Source organism: Leopardus geoffroyi, chromosome C1 (assembly GCF_018350155.1).
Source record: "Leopardus geoffroyi isolate Oge1 chromosome C1, O.geoffroyi_Oge1_pat1.0, whole genome shotgun sequence".
Taxonomy (NCBI): Eukaryota; Metazoa; Chordata; class Mammalia; order Carnivora; family Felidae; genus Leopardus; species Leopardus geoffroyi.
Window position 1 is genome coordinate 20,835,946 of NC_059328.1, and position 19,496 is coordinate 20,855,441.

The 19,496-nt window shown below is 41.0% G+C and overlaps 1 protein-coding gene across 1 annotated transcript in view; it reads left to right on the plus strand.

Moving 5' to 3' along the window:
* The first annotated feature begins 5,832 nt into the window (after positions 1–5,832).
* STX12 (syntaxin 12) overlaps positions 5,833–19,496 on the plus strand; it is a 44,098-nt gene continuing 30,434 nt past the window's right edge. The window contains exon 1 of the mRNA XM_045476276.1: positions 5,833–6,099. Within this exon, the coding sequence (XP_045332232.1) occupies positions 5,982–6,099 (118 nt within the window). The 5' untranslated portion in view covers positions 5,833–5,981. The remainder of the gene's footprint in view (positions 6,100–19,496) is intronic.

Genomic DNA, 19,496 nt, shown 5'->3' on the forward strand with positions numbered 1-19,496 from the left:
TGAAGGGATCCAGTAAACAAAGCTGCAGATGCATACATTTTCTGACCTGTCCTCAGAAGTCACATTACCTTACTTCTGCAGTACTCTATTGGTCGAACAGAAGTCCATCCAGACTTGAGGGGAGCGGACATAAATCCCTTCTCTTAATGAGAAGATGACAAAGTAGAAGAGCATGTTGAATAGCTATTGTGGTGGCTATCTTAAAAAACATAATCAGGGGCGCCTGGGTGGCGCAGTCGGTTAAGCGTCCGACTTCAGCCAGGTCACGATCTCGCGGTCCGTGAGTTCGAGCCCCGCGTCAGGCTCTGGGCTGATGGCTCAGAGCCTGGAGCCTGTTTCCGATTCTGTGTCTCCCTCTCTCTCTGCCCCTCCCCCGTTCATGCTCTGTCTCTCTCTGTCCCAAAAATAAATAAACGTTGAAAAAAAAATTAAAAAAAAAAACAAACAAAAAAAAACATAATCAGCCAAGAAAGGGAGTAGATTTTGGAACCAGACTAAAACCAAGAGAGCAAGGTAGAAGCTGCAATGTCTTTCATGATCTACCTTCAGATGTCACTCTCCATCATTTCTACAATAGCTTACTGGTTACAGAGGTCAAATTATTGACACTATTCAATGTGGGACAGTGTCACCCATGTGGGTACATACCAGGAGGTAAGAATCATTGGGGTCCATCTTGTAGGCTGGCTACCACATTGCCCTTTGGCCTATACGATTGAGTAAAACCTCTAGATTTTGAAGCCAAAAATGAAAGTTATCAATCTGGGGAAAGCAATTTGTATTCCTTAGTTCTTACTGGAATCAATGACTACTTTGCCTACTCCCGTTTGCCAGGTTGTCTCTGCAACAGGGTTATCAATTGTACTTGAAAAGTGACATCGTGTCAGGCTATGGTTAGCTCTGAAGTCAGACTGCCTGGGTTTCAGTTCTGTCTCTACTTAGGGTTGTGAGGATTAAATAATATAAGAAGTCTTTAGGACAGTACTTGGCACATAGCATGCGCTAGATTTTGCAAGCGATTATTTTGGATGGCTTCTACAGAATCTACATTTTCTGTCTCCTGAGAGGGAAAGTAATAGAGTCACACATTGGAATAAACATGGATGTTCACTTGTTTTTTGCTTCCATTGTTACCTTATCCCAAGATCACTTTTAGGCCCTCAGAACATTCATGCAGCCCACAACTTGTGTATCCTTTTTGCAACTCCACACTACCCACCTCATGAATGCCACTTCATTGCGCTGGCTCTTCTCATCGCACTGCCTTTTTTTTTTTTAAGTTTAATAAGATATAATTTGCATACAATAAAATTTACCCATCTTAGTATATAGATTAAGGAGTTTTGATGGATGTATACAGTTGTGTAATCACCACAATCAAGACATAAAACATTTCTATCAACCTCAAAACCGCCCTTATGCCCCTTGGCAGTTAATCCCCCGCCCCCAACTCCATCACCACCCCCCCCATAACCGTTAATTTGATTTCTATCCCTACAGTTTTGCCTTTTCCGGAATGTCTCATAAATGGAGTCACACAATATGATTGTGTGCCTGACTTTTGTGCCTGACTTCTTTCATTTAGCATATGCTTTTGAGATTCGTCCGTGTTGGGCATGTCTCACTAATCCATTCCGTGTTTCAGTAGTCTGATCCTTTTTATAGCTGAATAGTGTTCCATTGTATGAATGTACCACAATTTGTTTACCTATTCAGTAGCTGATGGAAATTTGAGTCATTTCCAGCTTTGGTTTATTATGAATAAAGCTGTTTTACACATTTATGTACAGATCTTTATATAAAAATGTGTTTTCATTTCTCTTGGGTAAAATACCTAGGAATGGGATTGCTGGATCATATGGTAAATTTGTTTCATCTAAAAAACTACCAAACTGTTTCCCAAAGTGGCTGTAAGATTTTGCATTTCCACTAGCAATGTATGATGAGTCCTCATTTGAATGCAGCCTTCACTGCAACCTAAGTGAATACTGTATCTCCATTGACCCTTCCTTCCCATTCCCTAGAAAGATTACCATATTGGTCATAATGACACTCTACTTTTAAAATGTGAAACTTATTTACTGAAGCATAGCATACTTCAGAAGAGGACACATCACATGTATATGACTTGATGAATTTTCACAAAGTAAACACATACATATAATCACCACCCAAATCAAGAAAGACTGCTACCAGCATCTTAGAAGCTCACCTCATGTGCCCATTCCTAGTACTCCCTCTCTTTCTTAAAACTAACTACATACTATCCTGACTTTTAATAAAATGATTTTGCTCATTTTGAATCTAAGAAAAATGGATTGATACAGAATGTACTCATTTTTGTCTGGCTTCTTTGGCTAAGCATTATGTTATTTTTTAATTTTTTTTAAAGTAGGCTCCACACCCAACGTGGGGATTGAACTCACAACCCAGAGACCAAGGGTTGCATGCTCCACTGACTGAGCCAGCCAGGCGTCCCACTATGTATTATGTTTGCATGAGTTCACCCACATTGCTCACGTAGCAGTAGGACATTTATTTTTGTGTTCTCTAATACTACTACAATTTATCCATCCTACTGTTGATGGACACTCAGGTTATTTCCAGGTGGGAATTAGTAAAAATAAATACTTCTCTGGCCTTCTTCATAATAGCCTCAAACCAGAAACAGTCCATATGTCCATGAATAAGAGAATGGATAATCAAATTGTAGTATATTTGTATGATAAAATAGTACCCAGCAATAAAAAAGACCAAACCACTGATATATGCAATATCGTGGATAAGTCTCAAAAATCTTATGTTAATTGAAATAAGCCTAACACTAAACATACATAAAATATGACTCCATCTCTACGAAGTCCAAAAATAGGGAAAACAAATCTGTAGTGATAAAAATTAGAAAGTGATTTCTGGGGATGAGGGAAATTGATTAGAAAGGAGCACAACTTGATAGAGCAACATGCACAAACCTGAAGTTTTTGATGTTTTTGTTTTTGTACAACTCTGACCCATTTGCTACATTCCTTCCCCCCCCCCCCCCATAAAATATGTGATAGAAAGGAGCACAGCTCAAGGAAACTTCCCTGGATTATGAGGAAATATTTTATATCTTGATATGGGTGCTAGTTCCATGGATGCATACAAATGTCAAAATTCACTGATTTGAACACTTAATATCTGTACATGACATTGTATTGTATGTCAATTATAACTCAATAAAAATAAATTCATAAAAATGCTTAGTCCTAAAAAATGCTATTATGAACATTCCTATACTTGGTTTTTGGAACACACAGGTATTCGTATCTGTTGGGTATTTAGTTAGGGGTAGAATTGTTGTGTCACAGAATATGTATGAATCACAGCTCTGAACTTAATAGCTGTATAGCATTGGGCAAGTACCCAGAACCTCTAGAGAACACCAGATTCCTTGTCTGTTACCAAGGAGTTAATCTCACATTGATGGGTGCAAACCATGAGAATTGTTTTTGTCAATTAACAAAAGGACATAATGCAGAAAAATCACAGATTTTCAGAATATTTGCCATTTAAAAGATCAGTAAGAATGGAATATTCCACTCCTGCCTGGAGGATTTGAGTTACTTTGACACAGAGGAGCAGCCTCGATTTCCAACCCAGGTGCAGAGCTTCAGATAAGGGGTTTCCAGATACAACATTCCACATTTATCCTCACGTTGTAGTTTCCAAGGAAACAAGATCCCGAGTCCTCTTGTTAGCTCAGGCCTGATGATAATCCCCTTACATGTAGCCTGCTGTGCTTTGAGGCTATCAAAACACTGCTTCTTTTAAATTTTACCTACACTCCATCTTTCCCCCAAATCCTAGAATAACTCTATCTCCTCCTGTGCTAGGTGAGATGCCCCATGATTTCTCTGGTGTGCAGTCTCCCTTGCAGCATTAAGTTGATAAGCCTAAGTTTGTCAGACCACAGGTGGTCTTTATCAGATAGGCTTTATCTTGGGGGTTACCGATAAGAATTGTAAAAGGTGTTCACATTGCCTGGATAGGTATTTAAAAAATGGTAGTTATTTTTTATTATTTATGTATAAATATAATAAATGTGCATTTGACATCTAGTATTTGCAAGACATAAATGTATTGCTTTGGCAGATAGCACACAATAGCACAAGACAGATAGAAAACCACTTTTTATTGAGATGGAGAAAATACAGGCACCTGGGTGGCTCAATCAGTTGAGTGTCCAACTTCGGCTCAGGTCATGATGTCACAGTTTGTGAGCTTGAGCCCTGCACTGGACTGGCTGCTGTCAGTACAGAGCCCGCTTCTGATCCTCTGCCCCCGCCCCCTGCTCCTCCCCCCCAGCACTCTCTCTCTCTCTCTCTCTCTCTCTCTCTCTCTCAAAAATAAAACATTAGAAAAACACAAACAAAAAAACAATAACAAAACCCTATGTCTTCAGTTCCTAGGATTAAAAATACCTTTACTGAAGTTCACCTTAAATAGAGTCAAATGTAAATGAAAAATACTCAAGACTATTTTATAGGTAAAAAAGTACAATTGACATGATTTGCTATCAGATTTGACATATGGATCTAAGAAATGGTAGCGTTTTACTAACCAGAATCAGAGCCCCCAAATGTCATCTGTCCCTTTCTGTACAGAAAGAAATGCTCTTATAAATGCTGCACAGAAACAGCTTTGCTTACAAAATCTCTAAGGCTGAACGCAGGCTTATTCCCTCATTTGGGGTCTCCTCCCAAACAGGCAAACAGCTTCCTCTCTTTGACCTTTCCCAGACATTTCAAAATAGGCTGGGGTGGGGATGGGTGGAGAACTCAGGAAATAAACACTGCCAGTTCCCCCTTCACTTCTCCCTATCTTGATCTCTTCCCAAACCAAAATCCTACTGACGTCTGCCCATTTACGATAAGCTCACAAAATGCAGTCTTCTGTGGGAACATTGAGGTCATACATTCCAAATAACTTACAGAATGATTTTTAAAATTTGAGAGTCTAGTTCTCCCCAAAATCCTGGTTTGAGATACATAATAAATTAAGAGGCTATTTGGGAAAGATTTAGATGGAGAATGAGTTTAGGAATATGAGAATGCATTTTAGGGAAGAAGCAACATGAGGATGGAGTTATCTTAGTGTTTGGGTTTTGCAGTCAAATCTCAGAAAAGCAAATTGACTGCTGTGGTCTTAATTTTCTAAAGTTTTGCAAAAGAAAAGAACTTACTTTGTCGAATTACTTTGCTTCAACATTAAAAAAAAAAAAAAGATTGTCTATTATTTATCCCGAAGGTAAAAATATAGTTAGAACATTGTCCCTTGCTATGATAGAGCTTATGAACAGCGAATTGCAGTGAAGATTCATACATAGTATGTTCTCAATAAAAAATATTATCATCGCTTTATTGTTTAGATTAGAAGAGGGGTGGAGGAAGAAATAAAAGCCGTCTGTAAACCATAAAAGTGCTCCGCAAATACTATGAAAGCCCTAGAGGATGGAAGTAGAGTGAGGGATTTCAGGAGTTTGGTTATGGATCTGAGGGTCAAGGTTGTCGAATTCTCCCATATTTGGGCCTGAATTCTCAGACTAGGATGTTAGGGCTGAGATCATCGGTACAATTTTATGCTAATCGAAAATTCTTGCCTCCTGTCACCGTGCTCTGGCGAGCAACAACACTGTCACACAAGCTCCTCCAATCCGAGCCCCAACCGTATGACGTCATCGCCCCGCCCCATTTCTCCAAAGCGGATGCGTCCTGTCTCTAAGCTACTGTCCCGGGCCCCAGATCCAGCGCCGCCTGCGCAGTGGCCCGGGGCGGGACGGACGCATGCGCGCTGCGTGGAGGTGGGGCTAGTGCGCACGCAGCCCTAGCCCCCTCCCCCGCCCTTTCTCTTCTCGGTTTCCCCGTCAGGGTGCGGGTCCAGTCTGGTGGCTGCTTCCGGTAGGAAAGCGCTGTAGGGCGAGTCGGCCTCAGTTCCTCATCATGTCTTACGGTCCCTTAGACATGTATCGGACCCCGGGGTCCTCTGGGCCCCAGCTCCGGGACTTCAACAGCATCATCCAGACGTGCAGCGGCAACATCCAGCGGATCAGCCAAGCCAGTGAGCCGCGGTACAGGGCTGGGGGGCAGGGGCCGTCCCGGGGACAGGCCTGGGTGAGGGTGCCGGGACGCGGAGCCCGGCCGAGGCTACGGCCAAGGCCACACCTGAGGCCATCTCGGGCTCTCTCTCTGTGGGGGCGGCGGGTTGCCATCCCCGAGTCTATCAGGCCCAGCCTCCCCGAGGGTCCCGAGCCCCAGCTGAAGCTTGAGTTTCTTCTCTGGTGTTCTCCTCTCACGGTCTTGGGGCCGAAACAGCAGTCCTGACAGCCCTAGGGTGGGAGGGGTGTGTGTGTCACCTCGGGAATAGTGAGTGAGTTGACTTGGCGCAGTGGTCAGCCGAGTTTTTCCTGTCATCCGCCTTCCCCCCACCCACCTCTCTTTCCTCTTTGGCCAGTTTGGATCAGGAGTTGTTTACTGATGTAGATTTTAGGTTTACATTCCGCTCAGCTTCTTGCTCCTTGGAAATTAGCAGCTTTCAATTAAGGGAAGTGGAGAGGGCATGTGTTTGGGCGACTTAATACCCAGCTCTCCCTGTGATGAATTTGGAAATCAGATACAATAACTTGTATTTGAGGGACGAGGTGACTTCTGTTTTAATAAAGAGAATTCACCGAAAACATTTGGATTTACATGATTTTGTCTTTTGTAGCAAAAGATGTGCACGCATTTTTGGATTTAAAGCCGATGAAGTTTTTGCATTCCTTCCCTATTTAGCCGCTTTTTTGAACAAATCTCGTACACAGAGAAGCTCAGGGACTTGGCCACATTCACACAGCAAGTAAGACATGACAGAGTTAGTGGCGGATTTCAGAATGTCATTGCTTGTCTTAAAACCACCTCCCCATCATTAGGTTCTGAGTAGGACTGATTGAACTGATTGAGTCAAATACAGCCTGTTTCTTGTGCTTGAAAATCATCTCAGAGCCTTATAAACAGGTCAGCAGCACAACTTGACTTGGAAAGAATCCTCATTTATTATTGTGTTTTTGTGAGCTTGGCTGTACTCTTTTAATAGGTAGAACTCAGCTGGTCCTGAATTATAATTACGTTCTATATAAAGAGGGGGGAAAGTTTCTGATGAAGAGTGTGAGACTGGGTGATATGGAAGTGGAAAGAAGAATAAATATGTGGCCTGTATATTATAGGAATTAAAAAAAATTAATATGACCACTGGTTAGAAAGTATAGTATTTTGTGTTCTAATTCCTCCTTTTGTGAGGGAGCTGTAATACCAGTTAGGTTACAAGAGTCTACTTCAAGGCTGAAAGTTTATTGTTGAGGCTAAATGTAATCTTAATGTCTGAAATATTCATCCTACGTGGTTTTTTTTTTGTTTGTTTGTTTTGTTTTTTTTGAGTATTAGGCATGTGGTAAGTGTAGGAACTGGCATGGATTCTTTCAACAGGGAGCCTGTGGAGTTGTAACAACTGAAATACAAAGTTGCAAGTGATCAGTACTACAGAAGAGGTATATAATAACATTGTGCAGGTGTTCAGGGGAGAATGATACCGTTTTCATTTGGGAGGAACCTGGGAAGGCATTATGGCATTTGAGCTGGGTCCAGAAAGTGGTGGAAAGGATTCGAATTTTAGACAGTAGAGAAGGGAATAAAATGCACAAGGCATGCTGGTGGGAAAGTATGGGGTATATATAGGAAAGTAGAGTGATTTAATTTGGCTGCGGGAGTGGACTCCAGAAAGTAGTGGAGAATTGGGTTGGAAAAGTTAATTTGGGGCCCAAACCTGAAAGGCTTTAAGTGTTAAACTAAGGGGGCTTGGATTTAATTCTTTAGGAGTATATATATTGAATTGGAAGGGAGAGACTGGAATTAGAGACACCAATTAGGAGCTGTGAAAATGAAAAGGAAGGAAAGGATAGGCCTCTTTGGTAATAGACTTGACAGGATTTAGCTGTTGGTTGGGTGTTGGGCTCAAGGGATCATTGGAGTCAACTGTTAATAACATTAATAGGTTATTTTTGAGTACATACTGTGTGCCAGGCAATGCAAAAAGTGCTTTATATGCATTATCTTTTTTTTTTTTTTTAACTACTCTGTGAAGTAGTTACCAATATTATTTCTTTGTATGGGTTAGGAAGCAGACTGAGAAAGTTTAAATAATTACCGAGCTAATAAATGGCAATACCTGAATTTGAAACCACATCTGTCTCTTATGACCAGTAATTAGCTTTTTTATAATTTTTAATTAATATTACAGTTTGTAGCAGCCCTTCAACTTACAAGTGACCCTTTTTTTTTTTTTTTTTAACTCTCCATAGGAAAGTGGGGAATACCTGAGGCCATAGAACTTTCTCATGTGGTGTGTCTAATCTCCCTTGCTAGATTGTTAGCTCCTTTGAAGAAGCATGGGGCATGACTTATTCATCTTTATATTTCTAGTACTTATCTCAGTCCCAAATATATGATAGATTCATACATGTACTGTTCAACAAATATTCTTTGAGCACCCTCTGTATGCTGGGATTGGAGTGATGAACAAGACAGACAAAATTGCTGCCCTGAGAATGTGTGTGTGCCTATGTGTGTGTATATACATATATAAATATCCAGTAACGATTAAATACCATGAAGAAAATAGGGTAAGGGGATGGAGAATGAAGAGAGAAAGAGGGTGGGTGTTCTGTATTTTAGATCAGATGGTTAAGGAAGGGCTCTGTGAGGAGGTGATATTTGAATAGACACCTGAATGAAGTGAGGGAGAGAGCCCTGTGAGTAGCTGGGGGAAGGCATTCTAGGCAGAGGTTATAGTAAGAGCAAAGACCTTAGTGTGTTCAAAGAATAGCAAGGAAGCTAGTGTGGCCGGACTGCAGTTAAAGAAGGGGAGCATAGTAAGAAAAGAAGTCAGGGACGTAGCCAAACATCTTATCATTTAGGGTCTTTTTTTAAAATTTTTTTTTTTTCAACGTTTATTTATTTTTGGGACAGAGAGAGACAGAGCACGAACGGGGGAGGGGCAGAGAGAGTGGGAGACACAGAATCGGAAACAGGCTCCAGGCTCCGAGCCATCAGCCCAGAGCCCGACGCGGGGCTCGAACTCACTCATTTAGGGTCTTGATGCTTTTTTTAAAAAAAAAATTTTTAATGTTTATTTATTTTTGACACAGAGAGAGAGACAGAGCATGAGCGGGGGAGGGGACAGAGAGAAAGAGGGAGACACAGAATCAGAAGCAGGCTCCAGGCTCTGTGCTGTCAGCACAGAGTCCGACGCGAGGCTCGAACTCACAGACCACGAGATCGTGACCTGAGCTGAAGTCGGACGCTCAACTGACTGAGCCACCCAGGCACCCCTAGGGTTTTGATGCTTAATAAATAGTATATTTAAAGTGAATGAGGTTTTTCTACCATCTTTGAACTCTTACTGCCTCAGTTTCCTTGTACTGGGTGGTACCTACCACATCTTATGACCCTAGGCAGCGTGAGTTGGAATTCTTCCCTTAGGGTTGTTAGATGAGGAATGGGGAATTTGAAATTAGTAGGGTGACATTGCTTCTACCCTGTTATGAGGTTGGTGACTTTCCCCAAACCTCTCCCAGACATGGCAGACATACTAAGTATACACTCTGAAATTGAGCTCACAGACATATACCCATGTCCAGAGAGCCCTGCAAGCACTCTACCCATTGAAAATTTGAGAGAATAGCTATTCTTTTTTCTCAGCTGTGCTGCCACAGATGTAGGTTTGGAATTACTGAGCATATCAGCTGAAATATGGCAGGCCACCATGTGAGTTGATATAGATACAGCTAAGGCTGACTGCCTGGTACAACAAGGGTTGTTATCGGTATGTGTGGGGTACAGAAGAAATATACTTAACTCTGCCTATTATGGAGTGAAGGGTCTGGGCAAGTATTGCTGTGTCAGATATAGGAAAAGACCGAATAGCCTCCAAGTTAGCTTTGCTTCCAAGAGCAGCATTGCTGTTCTTTAATATTGCTTATTTATTGATACAGTTTTTTAACTAAAAAAAAATAAACAGGGGCGCCTGGGTGGCGCAGTCGGTTAAGCGTCCGACTTCAGCCAGGTCACGATCTCGCGGTCCGTGAGTTCGAGCCCCGCGTCAGGCTCTGGGCTGATGGCTCGGAGCCTGGAGCCTGTTTCCGATTCTATGTCTCCCTCTCGCTGACCCTCCCCCGTTCATGCTCTGTCTCTCTCTGTCCCAAAAATAAATAAACGTTGAAAAAAAAATTAAAAAAAAAAAAAATAAACAAAAGGCAGTTGAATTTTTAAAGCTGATTACTGTGAAATCCCATGGGTTGTCTTTCAAAGTTATTTTTGCATTTGCCATTTGCTTTTTATTTCATTGCTGTCTCGTAAATCTTCATGATGTCAACATGTGTATCACAGCAGCAAACTCTCAGTGTCTCTGTTTCCATTCTTCTTCATCCTGATAATGTATCAGCAGTATGTCTAAAATCCTGGCTTGTTTTTTTAAGTATATTTACTTATTTTGAGAGAAAGAGAGACAGCGTGAGTGAGGGAGGGGCAGAGAGAGAGGGAGACAGAGGATCCCAAGCAAGCTCTGCACTGTCAGCGCAGAGCCCGATTCAGGTCTCAAACTCATGAACTGCAGGATCATGACCTGAGCCGAAATCACTGACCAAGCCAGCCAGGCGCCCCTAAAATCCTGTTTTGATTATACCACTCACCTCCTCAAGAGCCTGTGGTGGCTCTCTGTTGTCTGCTGCATCATATCTTAACTTTCTTTGTTTTCACTTTTTGTCATCATTTTTTTTTTAAGATTTTATATTTCAGCCATCTCTACACCCAAGGTGGAGCTTGAGCCTACCACCCCAAGATTAAGAGTCATTTGCTCTAGGGGCGCCCAGTTGGCTCAGTAGGTTAAGCGTCCAACTTCGGCTCAGGTCATGACCTCACAGTTCATGAGTTCAAGCCCTGCATCAGGCTCTGTGCTGACAGCTCAGAGTCTGGAGCCTGCTTGGGTTTCTGTGTGTGTGTGTGTGTGTGTGTGTGTGTGTGTGTCTGTCTGTCTGTCTGTCTGTCTGTCTCTGCCCCTCCCTCACTCTCTCTCCTTCAGAAATAAACATTTAAAAATTTTAAAAAGAAAAAAAAGAGTCATTTGCTCTACCGACTCAGTCTCTGTCATCTTAACCCAAATTAGCTGTATTTTCTACTTATCTTCACTCTTTGCTATAAGCAGGTTATTTTTCTTAACATCCTTAAACACTGGTTTTTGCACCTTCTGTTCCTCCTTTCTTTAATATCTTTCCCTACCTCACTATCTAAATTATACAAATCCTCTGAGTTGTGCTTAAATGCTACCCCTTGCAACTAAGCCTTCCTTTGCTTTTGAAAGAAAGTGAAGTCAGAAGGGGCATGAGCTTTCAGGTCAGCCCTTCGGTGACTGAGTCCTCGCCCCTCTGTGCACTGTTAACCTTGGGCAGCTTATTTCCCTTTTTTTTTTTTTTAATTTTTTTTTTAACGTTTATTTATTTTTGAGACAGAGAGAAACAGAGCATGAACGGGGGAGGGTCAGAGAGAGGGAGACACAGAATCTGAAACAGGCTCCAGGCTCTGAGCTGTCAGCACAGAGCCCGACGCAGGGCTCGAACTCACGGACCGTGAGATCATGACCTGAGCCGAAGTCGGCCGCTTAACCAACTGAGCCACCCAGGCGCCCCTCCCTTTTTTGTTGCAACCCCAGGTGTGAAATGAATGGAATTGTTAAAATGGGGCATTTGAAAGTAGAGTGCTTGGCACATAGTAGACATTCAGTAAATTGTGGTATTATTGGTCGAATCTCCTGCCCCACTATGCTTTAGTAGCTAGGTGAGCAGTTTCAGGAGTCACACTGCCCGGGTTTGAATCCTAGATCTTCTTCTTACTTACCTGTGTAGACATACTGCTTTACTGCTCTATTTCTCAATTTCCTCATCTTTAAAGTAGAGTAAAAAATAATCTACTTCATAGGGCTTTGAGAGTTCAATGAGGTAATTATGAAAATTGCTTAAAACAGCACCTGCAACATAGTAAATGTTTAAGAAATGTTAACTATCCTTTTATGTTGTTGTTTTTCTTTGAATTTACAGGCACTTTTCTTTCACAGTTTAGCATTTATTTATATTCAGTATTCTTTAATTCATTTTTTTTTTTTTTTTTTTACCTTGTCATTCTAATTAGAGAGATTACTTTTAGTTTTCTGGGGATAGAGACAGCATGCATTGTATAGTTCTCTTTAGCTCCGGTATCTGGTACAGCAATGGTTATGTTGTTGGCATTCAGTATGTACTTAATTGATGTTATCATTGCTGAGTATGTTGTTCTTGGTCTTGAGTCTGATAATAATAGCTATCCTTCATTGAGTTCTTTTCTGTGCCAGACACTGTTCTAAATTTAGCCCCGTATTATCTTCTTTTATTCTCTCAAAAACCGTATGAGAGTTCTCTTGTTATTCCCATTTTTTTAGGTGAGGAAACTGAGGCACAGAGGAGTGGAGTGTTTTGCTCAAGATAGGAAAGCTGAGTCAGGGCGCCTGGCTGGCTCCGTCAGTGGAGCATGTGACTCTCGATCTTGGCATCATGAGTTCAGGCATAGAGCTAACTTAAAAAACAAAGAAAGAAAAGAAAAGATCATCACACTAAGGAGTGGTGGAGCCAGGAGTAACACATAGGCAGTCTTAATTCAGAGCCTGTGCTCTTAATTAGCCATTACATATTTTGACCTTTGATATTTAGTGCTCATGTTCAGTTTGGTTTAGAGCTTTCCTATTGTAATAGAGTGGCTACTTTTTTTAAAGTCAGGTCATTTTCATTGTATGAAAACAGAATATAAACCTAATTTTCAGAGTAACACACTGAGATGACTTTATTGTCTTAATCACCACATAGGCCTTCATTTTCCCATTTGGTGTAAATAATGTTTTTTCTTTGAATTTATATTTGTTTTTTTAATATACTATGACAGTAGTTGCTTTGATATGACTAGACCTTGATTTGGATTTAGGTTCATTCGGAGATTCAGATTCTGCTTAAAACTGATATCAGCTGAAAGTACATAAAGAGTGTTCAGTATAGAGTAGTTTGCAGTGTGGATATCAACTGTGATGTATAATAAGTTGATTTGTTTTGTAGTCTTCATAAAAGTTTCAGCCAGGACATGCTTTTAAAAATAGGATATCGGTGATGGAACTTGAGGTCTAGTTTTAAAAATAACAAAATTGCTTACACAGAACTGAAGGACTTGTCTTTCCATTTGGCCTAGTCATCTGGTTTCCAGGATTACGCAGCATTTCATAGAGGATTCTTTTCATCCAAAAGGTTGTAGCAAATCAGTCTAAGGTAAAACTTTTATTTACTAGAATGCTTAGAGAAAGGGTTTTCTCGTTAGTCAAAATGACCAGAAAACCCTTTTAGATTCAACCCATTTAATAAAAATCTTTCCAAAAAGTATCACTTTACTTTTTGATATTTTATGTACACTCCAGTGAAAATAACTATATATGTGAACATTCTATTCCTTTTTGTGCCTTAAGCTCATTAAGGGGTGAAATTCTTCAATGGAAACTAGATGGCTCATTGAGTCACTATTTGTGTTTTAATGTTTATTTATTTATTTTTGAGAGAGAGAGACAGAATTCCAAGCAGGCTCCCCAAAGCTGAGAGCCTGACCCAGGGCTCGAACTCACAAACTGAGATCATGACCTGAGCCGAAACCAAGAGGCGGATGCTCAACTGACTGAGCCACCCTGGCGCCCCTCATTGAGTCATTAGTTTTTAGTAACCCCCTGGTGTTGGTGGTTATGGAGGGCAGTATACAAAAAATTCTGTTTCTTTGGATTCTAGTAAAGTAAGACACTACTCCCCTTATGATTTGAGTTTTGGGGTATCTGATACCTGAGTCTTGCTGGAAACTTTTAGGAAAATGCTTTAATATTCAGGAATTTAGAAAGAATTGATGGAGGCATAGATTGATTTTGGTGCTTAGCTAGCAAATGGCCTTATAAGTCCCCCTCTCCTGCACTTTCATAACCCTCCCCCAACAAATTCAGGTAACCTCAACAAACAAGAGAAGTCAGGAGAATCTAGATGAAAAAGTTCTCAGCTGAGAATACACAAAGAACAACTGATTTTAATTGATTTTTCCCCCCATGTGCTAGAAAATTCCCACTGCTCTCTAGGGTATTTAATAAAGTTAAAAAAAAATTTTTTTTTTACATTTACTTATTTTTGAGAATCAGAGTGAGACAAAGCATGAGCAGGGGAGGGGCAGAGAGCAAAGGAGACACAGAATCTGAAGCAGGCTCCAGGCTCTGAGCAAGTGGTCAGCACAGAGCCTGATGCAGGGCTCGAACCCACGAACTGGGAGATCATGACCTGAGCCGAAGTCAGGCTGTCAACTGACTGAGCCACCCAGGCGCCCCTATTTAATAAAGTTTTTAAAGTTTATTTTATTTTTTAGTGATCACTACACCTAACGTGGTGCTCTAACTCACGACCCTGAGATCAAGAGTTGCATGCTTGTCTGACTGAGCCAGCCAGGTGCCCTGGGTATTTAATAAGTTTTGATAGATGATTAATAACTTGATACTTTGACATATCTCTAGTGTTTCTAAGGAGAGTGCTCTACTTTATAAAGACAGTCAATGATAGGAGCTCTGTTTCCTTGAACTTTTTAAAGATCTACCTTAATGTGTCATCATATATTCAACCAACTATTTTCTGGAGGGAGGAGTGTGTGAGGGGTGTGTGTGTGTGTGTGCGCGCGCGCGCGCACGCGCGTGCGTGGTTACGCAAATACAAAAATGAGTAGAATGTGGTCCCTGCCCTCCAGAGGCACAAACTCAGTCCATTCTCATCTGTACACACGTGGAGCCTCTCTAAGCCAAACTCTGGCTTGCCAAAAACACTCCTTGGTTACATAGCATCGTTCTGGGACTATGCTTATTCATATTGTTGAATTTTAGCACTGAGGAGTGATGGGAATACTCAGAGATCATTTCATCCTCACATAGTTGTAAATATTTTATGAGGAGGGGCGCCCGGGTGGCTCTGTTGGTTAAGTGACTGACTCTTGGTTTAGGCTCAGGTCAAGATCTCACAGTTCTTGGGTTTGAGCCCCACATCAGACTCTGCGCTGACAGCACACAGCCTGCTTGGATTCTCTATCTCTCCCTCTCTCTGTGCCTCCCCCACTAATGCTGTCTCTCTCTCTCTCTCAAAATAAATAAACTTAAAAAAAAGGGGGGTGCCTGGGTGGCTCAGTTGATTAAGCATCTGACTTCAGCTCTGGTCATGGTTCATGAGTTTGAGCCCTGTGTTGGGCTCTGTGCTGACAGCTCAGAGCCTGGAGCCTCCTTCAGATTCTGTGTCTCCCTCTCTGTCTGCCCCTCCCCTACTCACACACACACTCTCTCTCTCTCTCTCTCAAAAATAAATACTACAAAATGTTTAAAGAAAAAAGAAAAAACAAGATTTTATAATGAGAAAACACCTCACCCCACAACTAGTATTATAACGATAGTTAGTACTCAATATATGCAAGTTAAACCTGAATGCCACAGACATTTGGTGAGAAGAAACCCAACTACATGAAATGAACTTGGTTGGTGCCATACATCTAGTTAGTGGTCAAATCTGGCTTAGAGGTCAGGCCTCAATTATTCCTCGCTCATGTTCATTCATAGCTTTTGTCTTAAATAAAGTGTCATGATATAAAAGGGAGGTTAACTCAGTCAACAATGACTTATGTACCCACTGGGTGCCTGGCACTCTGCTGGACTCCGGTGAGTACACAGGAGTGTTCCCAAAGGTGGGAGGGAGTTGGGAAGAGAACAGGTTAGAGCAAGGGCATCAGCCTACCTGGAGCAGAGAGCTGTTCAGTTGGGGAGTTATCAGATAAGCAGGGTGGGGCTAAGTGGAACACTGGAATTGAGACCTGCCCTGTGTTACTTCATTCTGTTTCCATTTAGCGTCAGCCTTTTGAGAAAACATAAGGTAGCACGAAGAATATAGCCCTTGGAATTTGCCCTGGGCTTGAGTTCTGGTTATTATGATACTCCGTGGCTTCCCATTTCATTACAAGTTGAAGTCCTTGCTCTAGTTTACAAGGCCCTATATAATCTGGCCTCTGCCTCTTTGTCCACTTTTCCTCTCTCTTGCTTGCTCTACTTTAGCCACAATGGTCTCCTCACTGTTCCTCCTTCACGGGAAGCACTCTTGCCTTGGGACTTTGCCTTAATACTCTCTTTGTTAGAAAGCTTCTCCCCCATATATTTGCATAACTTGATCTTTCACTTCCTTTAGATCTCTTCTCTGTGTCACCTTCTCAGAGAGGTTTTCTCTAACCACCCTATGTAAAATGAGCACCCTCTCCTTGCCCTGTCTTTCCAGCCCTTACCTGAATTTATTTTTCTTTATAGTACTTATCACCACCAGATATATACTTATTGTCTCTTTAAAGTGTTAGCTTCTCTTTCTAAAAAATGTTTATTTATTTTGAGAGAGAGAGATCGACAGCGAGCTTGGGGGAAAGGCAGAGACAGAGAGAGAGACAGAGAGAAAGGGAGAGAGAGAAATCCCAAGCAGGCTCACGCTATCAGCACAGAGCCTGATGCGGGGCTTGATCTCACAAACCGTGAGATCGTGACCTGAGCCAAAATTAAGAGTTGGAGGCTTAACAGACTGAGCCACCCAGGTGCTCCTAAAATGTTACCTTCTTGAGAGCAGATTCTTCTAGAGCATAGGACAGTGTAAAGTAGGTATTCTGAATGAATGGAGAGATGGATGGATGGATGAATAAATGAGTGTTGTTGTGCTTGTGAGCCTCAGTGAGCCCATCTATAATATTGAGAGCATAATGCTTATTCAAAGGGTTTTTGGAATCAAATAAGATAATGCTTATCAGGTGTAAAGGAAAAATACTCCTGTGTTTCCTCCACTTTAAATACTTCTGACATCAGATGTGTGGGTTTTCCATACACCAGACAATTCTGAGATTCTTCAAACACCAGTTGGATTTCCTACAGTTTAACTCAATTCTGACACTTCTACCTGGAGTTAATATCAGATCCCACAGGTTAAGGACTGGGTCCCATGTGACTATCCCTTTTCAGATACCAGTTACAAGTTTGGTTGTCACATGTGCTTCTGACCAGTGGGCTGTAAAATCAGAGGTTCCCATGAGCCCCTCCTTGAGTTTGATTAATTTGTTAGAGCACCTCACATAATTCAGGAAAACATTTGCTTACTAGGTTACCAGTGTATTATAAGAGAGCATAATTCGGGAACAGCCAGGTAGAAGAGATGCCCATTCAAGGAGGGGGCTTGGACACCCTCTGACACCATCTGTGTATCTTCAGCTCTTGACCAACCCAGAAGTTCATCAAGTGTACTTGAAGAGTTTTTATAGAGCTTAATCTGTAGTGCCTATCACCCTCCCGCCCCCCATTTCCTAAAGTCTGTGGGTGGGGCTGAAAGTTCTATCCTTCTAATCACTTGGTCATTCTTCTGACTAGCCCCACCCAGCCTAAGGCTATCTAACTTTAAGTCACCCCAGGAGCATAAACTCAGTGTGCAGAAGGGGGTCTTTATGAATAACAAAAGACACTCCCATTGTGCACAAAATTCCAAGGGTTTTAGGTGCTTTGTGCCAGGATCTGGGGACAAAGACCCAATATATTTTCTATTATATCACATCAAGTACCTAACCAATTGTCTGGCACAGAAGAAATGCTCAATTAATGCTAATGCCCTCTTATAAATTATTTGTATGGATAGCCAGTTGATAGCTCTAGTGGTATCCTAATTCCTATTTGACTGAGATAAGGGGAAATTCCATATGTTAGTGATGAAAAATTTTATCTTGTAGGATGCTGTCTTAGCAAAATTATGGTGTTTACATTTTCCTGTGGAACCATTAAGCTAAAAGGAACCCTCATTTATTTTTTTAATGTTTATTTATTTTTGACACAGAGAGAGACAGAGCATGAACGGGGGAGGGTCAGAGAGAGAGGGAGACACAGAATCTGAAACAGGCTCCAGGCTCTGAGCCGTCAGCACAAAGCCCAACGCGGGGCTCGAACTCACGGACCGTGAGATCGTGACCCAAGCCGAAGTCGGACGCTTAACCGACTGAGCCACCCAGGTGCCCCAAGGAACCCTCATTTAATAGAATAAATATATTTTATGAAGTTGGTCAAAAGGCACAATTTTAATCACTTGAACATTTCTGTTATAAAATTGGAGTTACGTTTTTGCTAAAAAAAAAAAAAAACAAACCAAAAAACAGTCCCAAAATAAGATAAAATCATAATTTGAAGTGCTACAAGTTTATATATTCTTGACTTTGGAATTTTTGTTTTATAACACGTATGATACAGCGATTTTGGCTAGAGAGAAGTAACTTGTACATATTGCTAAGGATGAGTTTGTTCAGTTTCTACTTGGGAGTAGAGTCACCCAACAATCAGATTTGGCTTAATCATTGTTTCTAATCAGACTTGGAAGCTATTAGTTTATCAGTGTTTTTGTAAGGTAACTGGTACTTAATAAACCTCAGCTTGCAATTTTACTATTCTTGGTGACCAAATTAGGGGCACGATTAAGACCTAGCCCCACTATCAACAATAGCCAAAGTATGGAAAGAGCCCAAATGTCCATCGATGGATGAATAGATAAAGAAGATGTGGTGTATATATATATATATATATATATATATATATATATATATATACATACACAATGGAGTATTGCTCAGCAATCAAAAAAGAATGAAATCTTGCCATTGGCAACTATGTGGATGGAACTGGAGGGTATTATGCTAAGTGAAATTAGTCAGTCAGAGAAAGACAAATATCATATGACTTCACTCATATGAGGACTTTAAGAGACAAAACAAATGAACATAAGGGAAGGGAAACAAAAATAATATAAAAACAGGGAGGGAGACAAAACAGAAGAGACTCATAAATATGGAGAACAAACAGGGTTACTGGAGGGGTTGTAGGAGGGGAGATGGGCTAAATGGGTAAGGAGCACTAAGGAATCTACTCCTGAAATCGTTGTTGCACTATATGCTAAGGATGTAAATTTTAAAAAATAAAAAATAAAATGAAAAAAAAAAAAAGACCAAACCCCAAATTTTGTTATTTTAAGGAGCACCCTATCATAAGAAAACAGTAATTTTTTTAATTTTTAAATTCTTCTGTCTTCTAATCTTTTTTAAATGTTTATTTACTTGTTTTGAGAGAAGGGGAGAGAATCCCAAGTAGGCTCAGTGCTGTCAGCACAGAGCCCAACATGGGGCTGGATGCCACGAATCAAGAGTCAGATGCTTAACCATCTGAGCCAGGCAGGCATCCCAGGAACTACTAATTTTTATTTTTATTTTTTATTTTTGTATGTTTATTTATTTTTGACAGAGAGA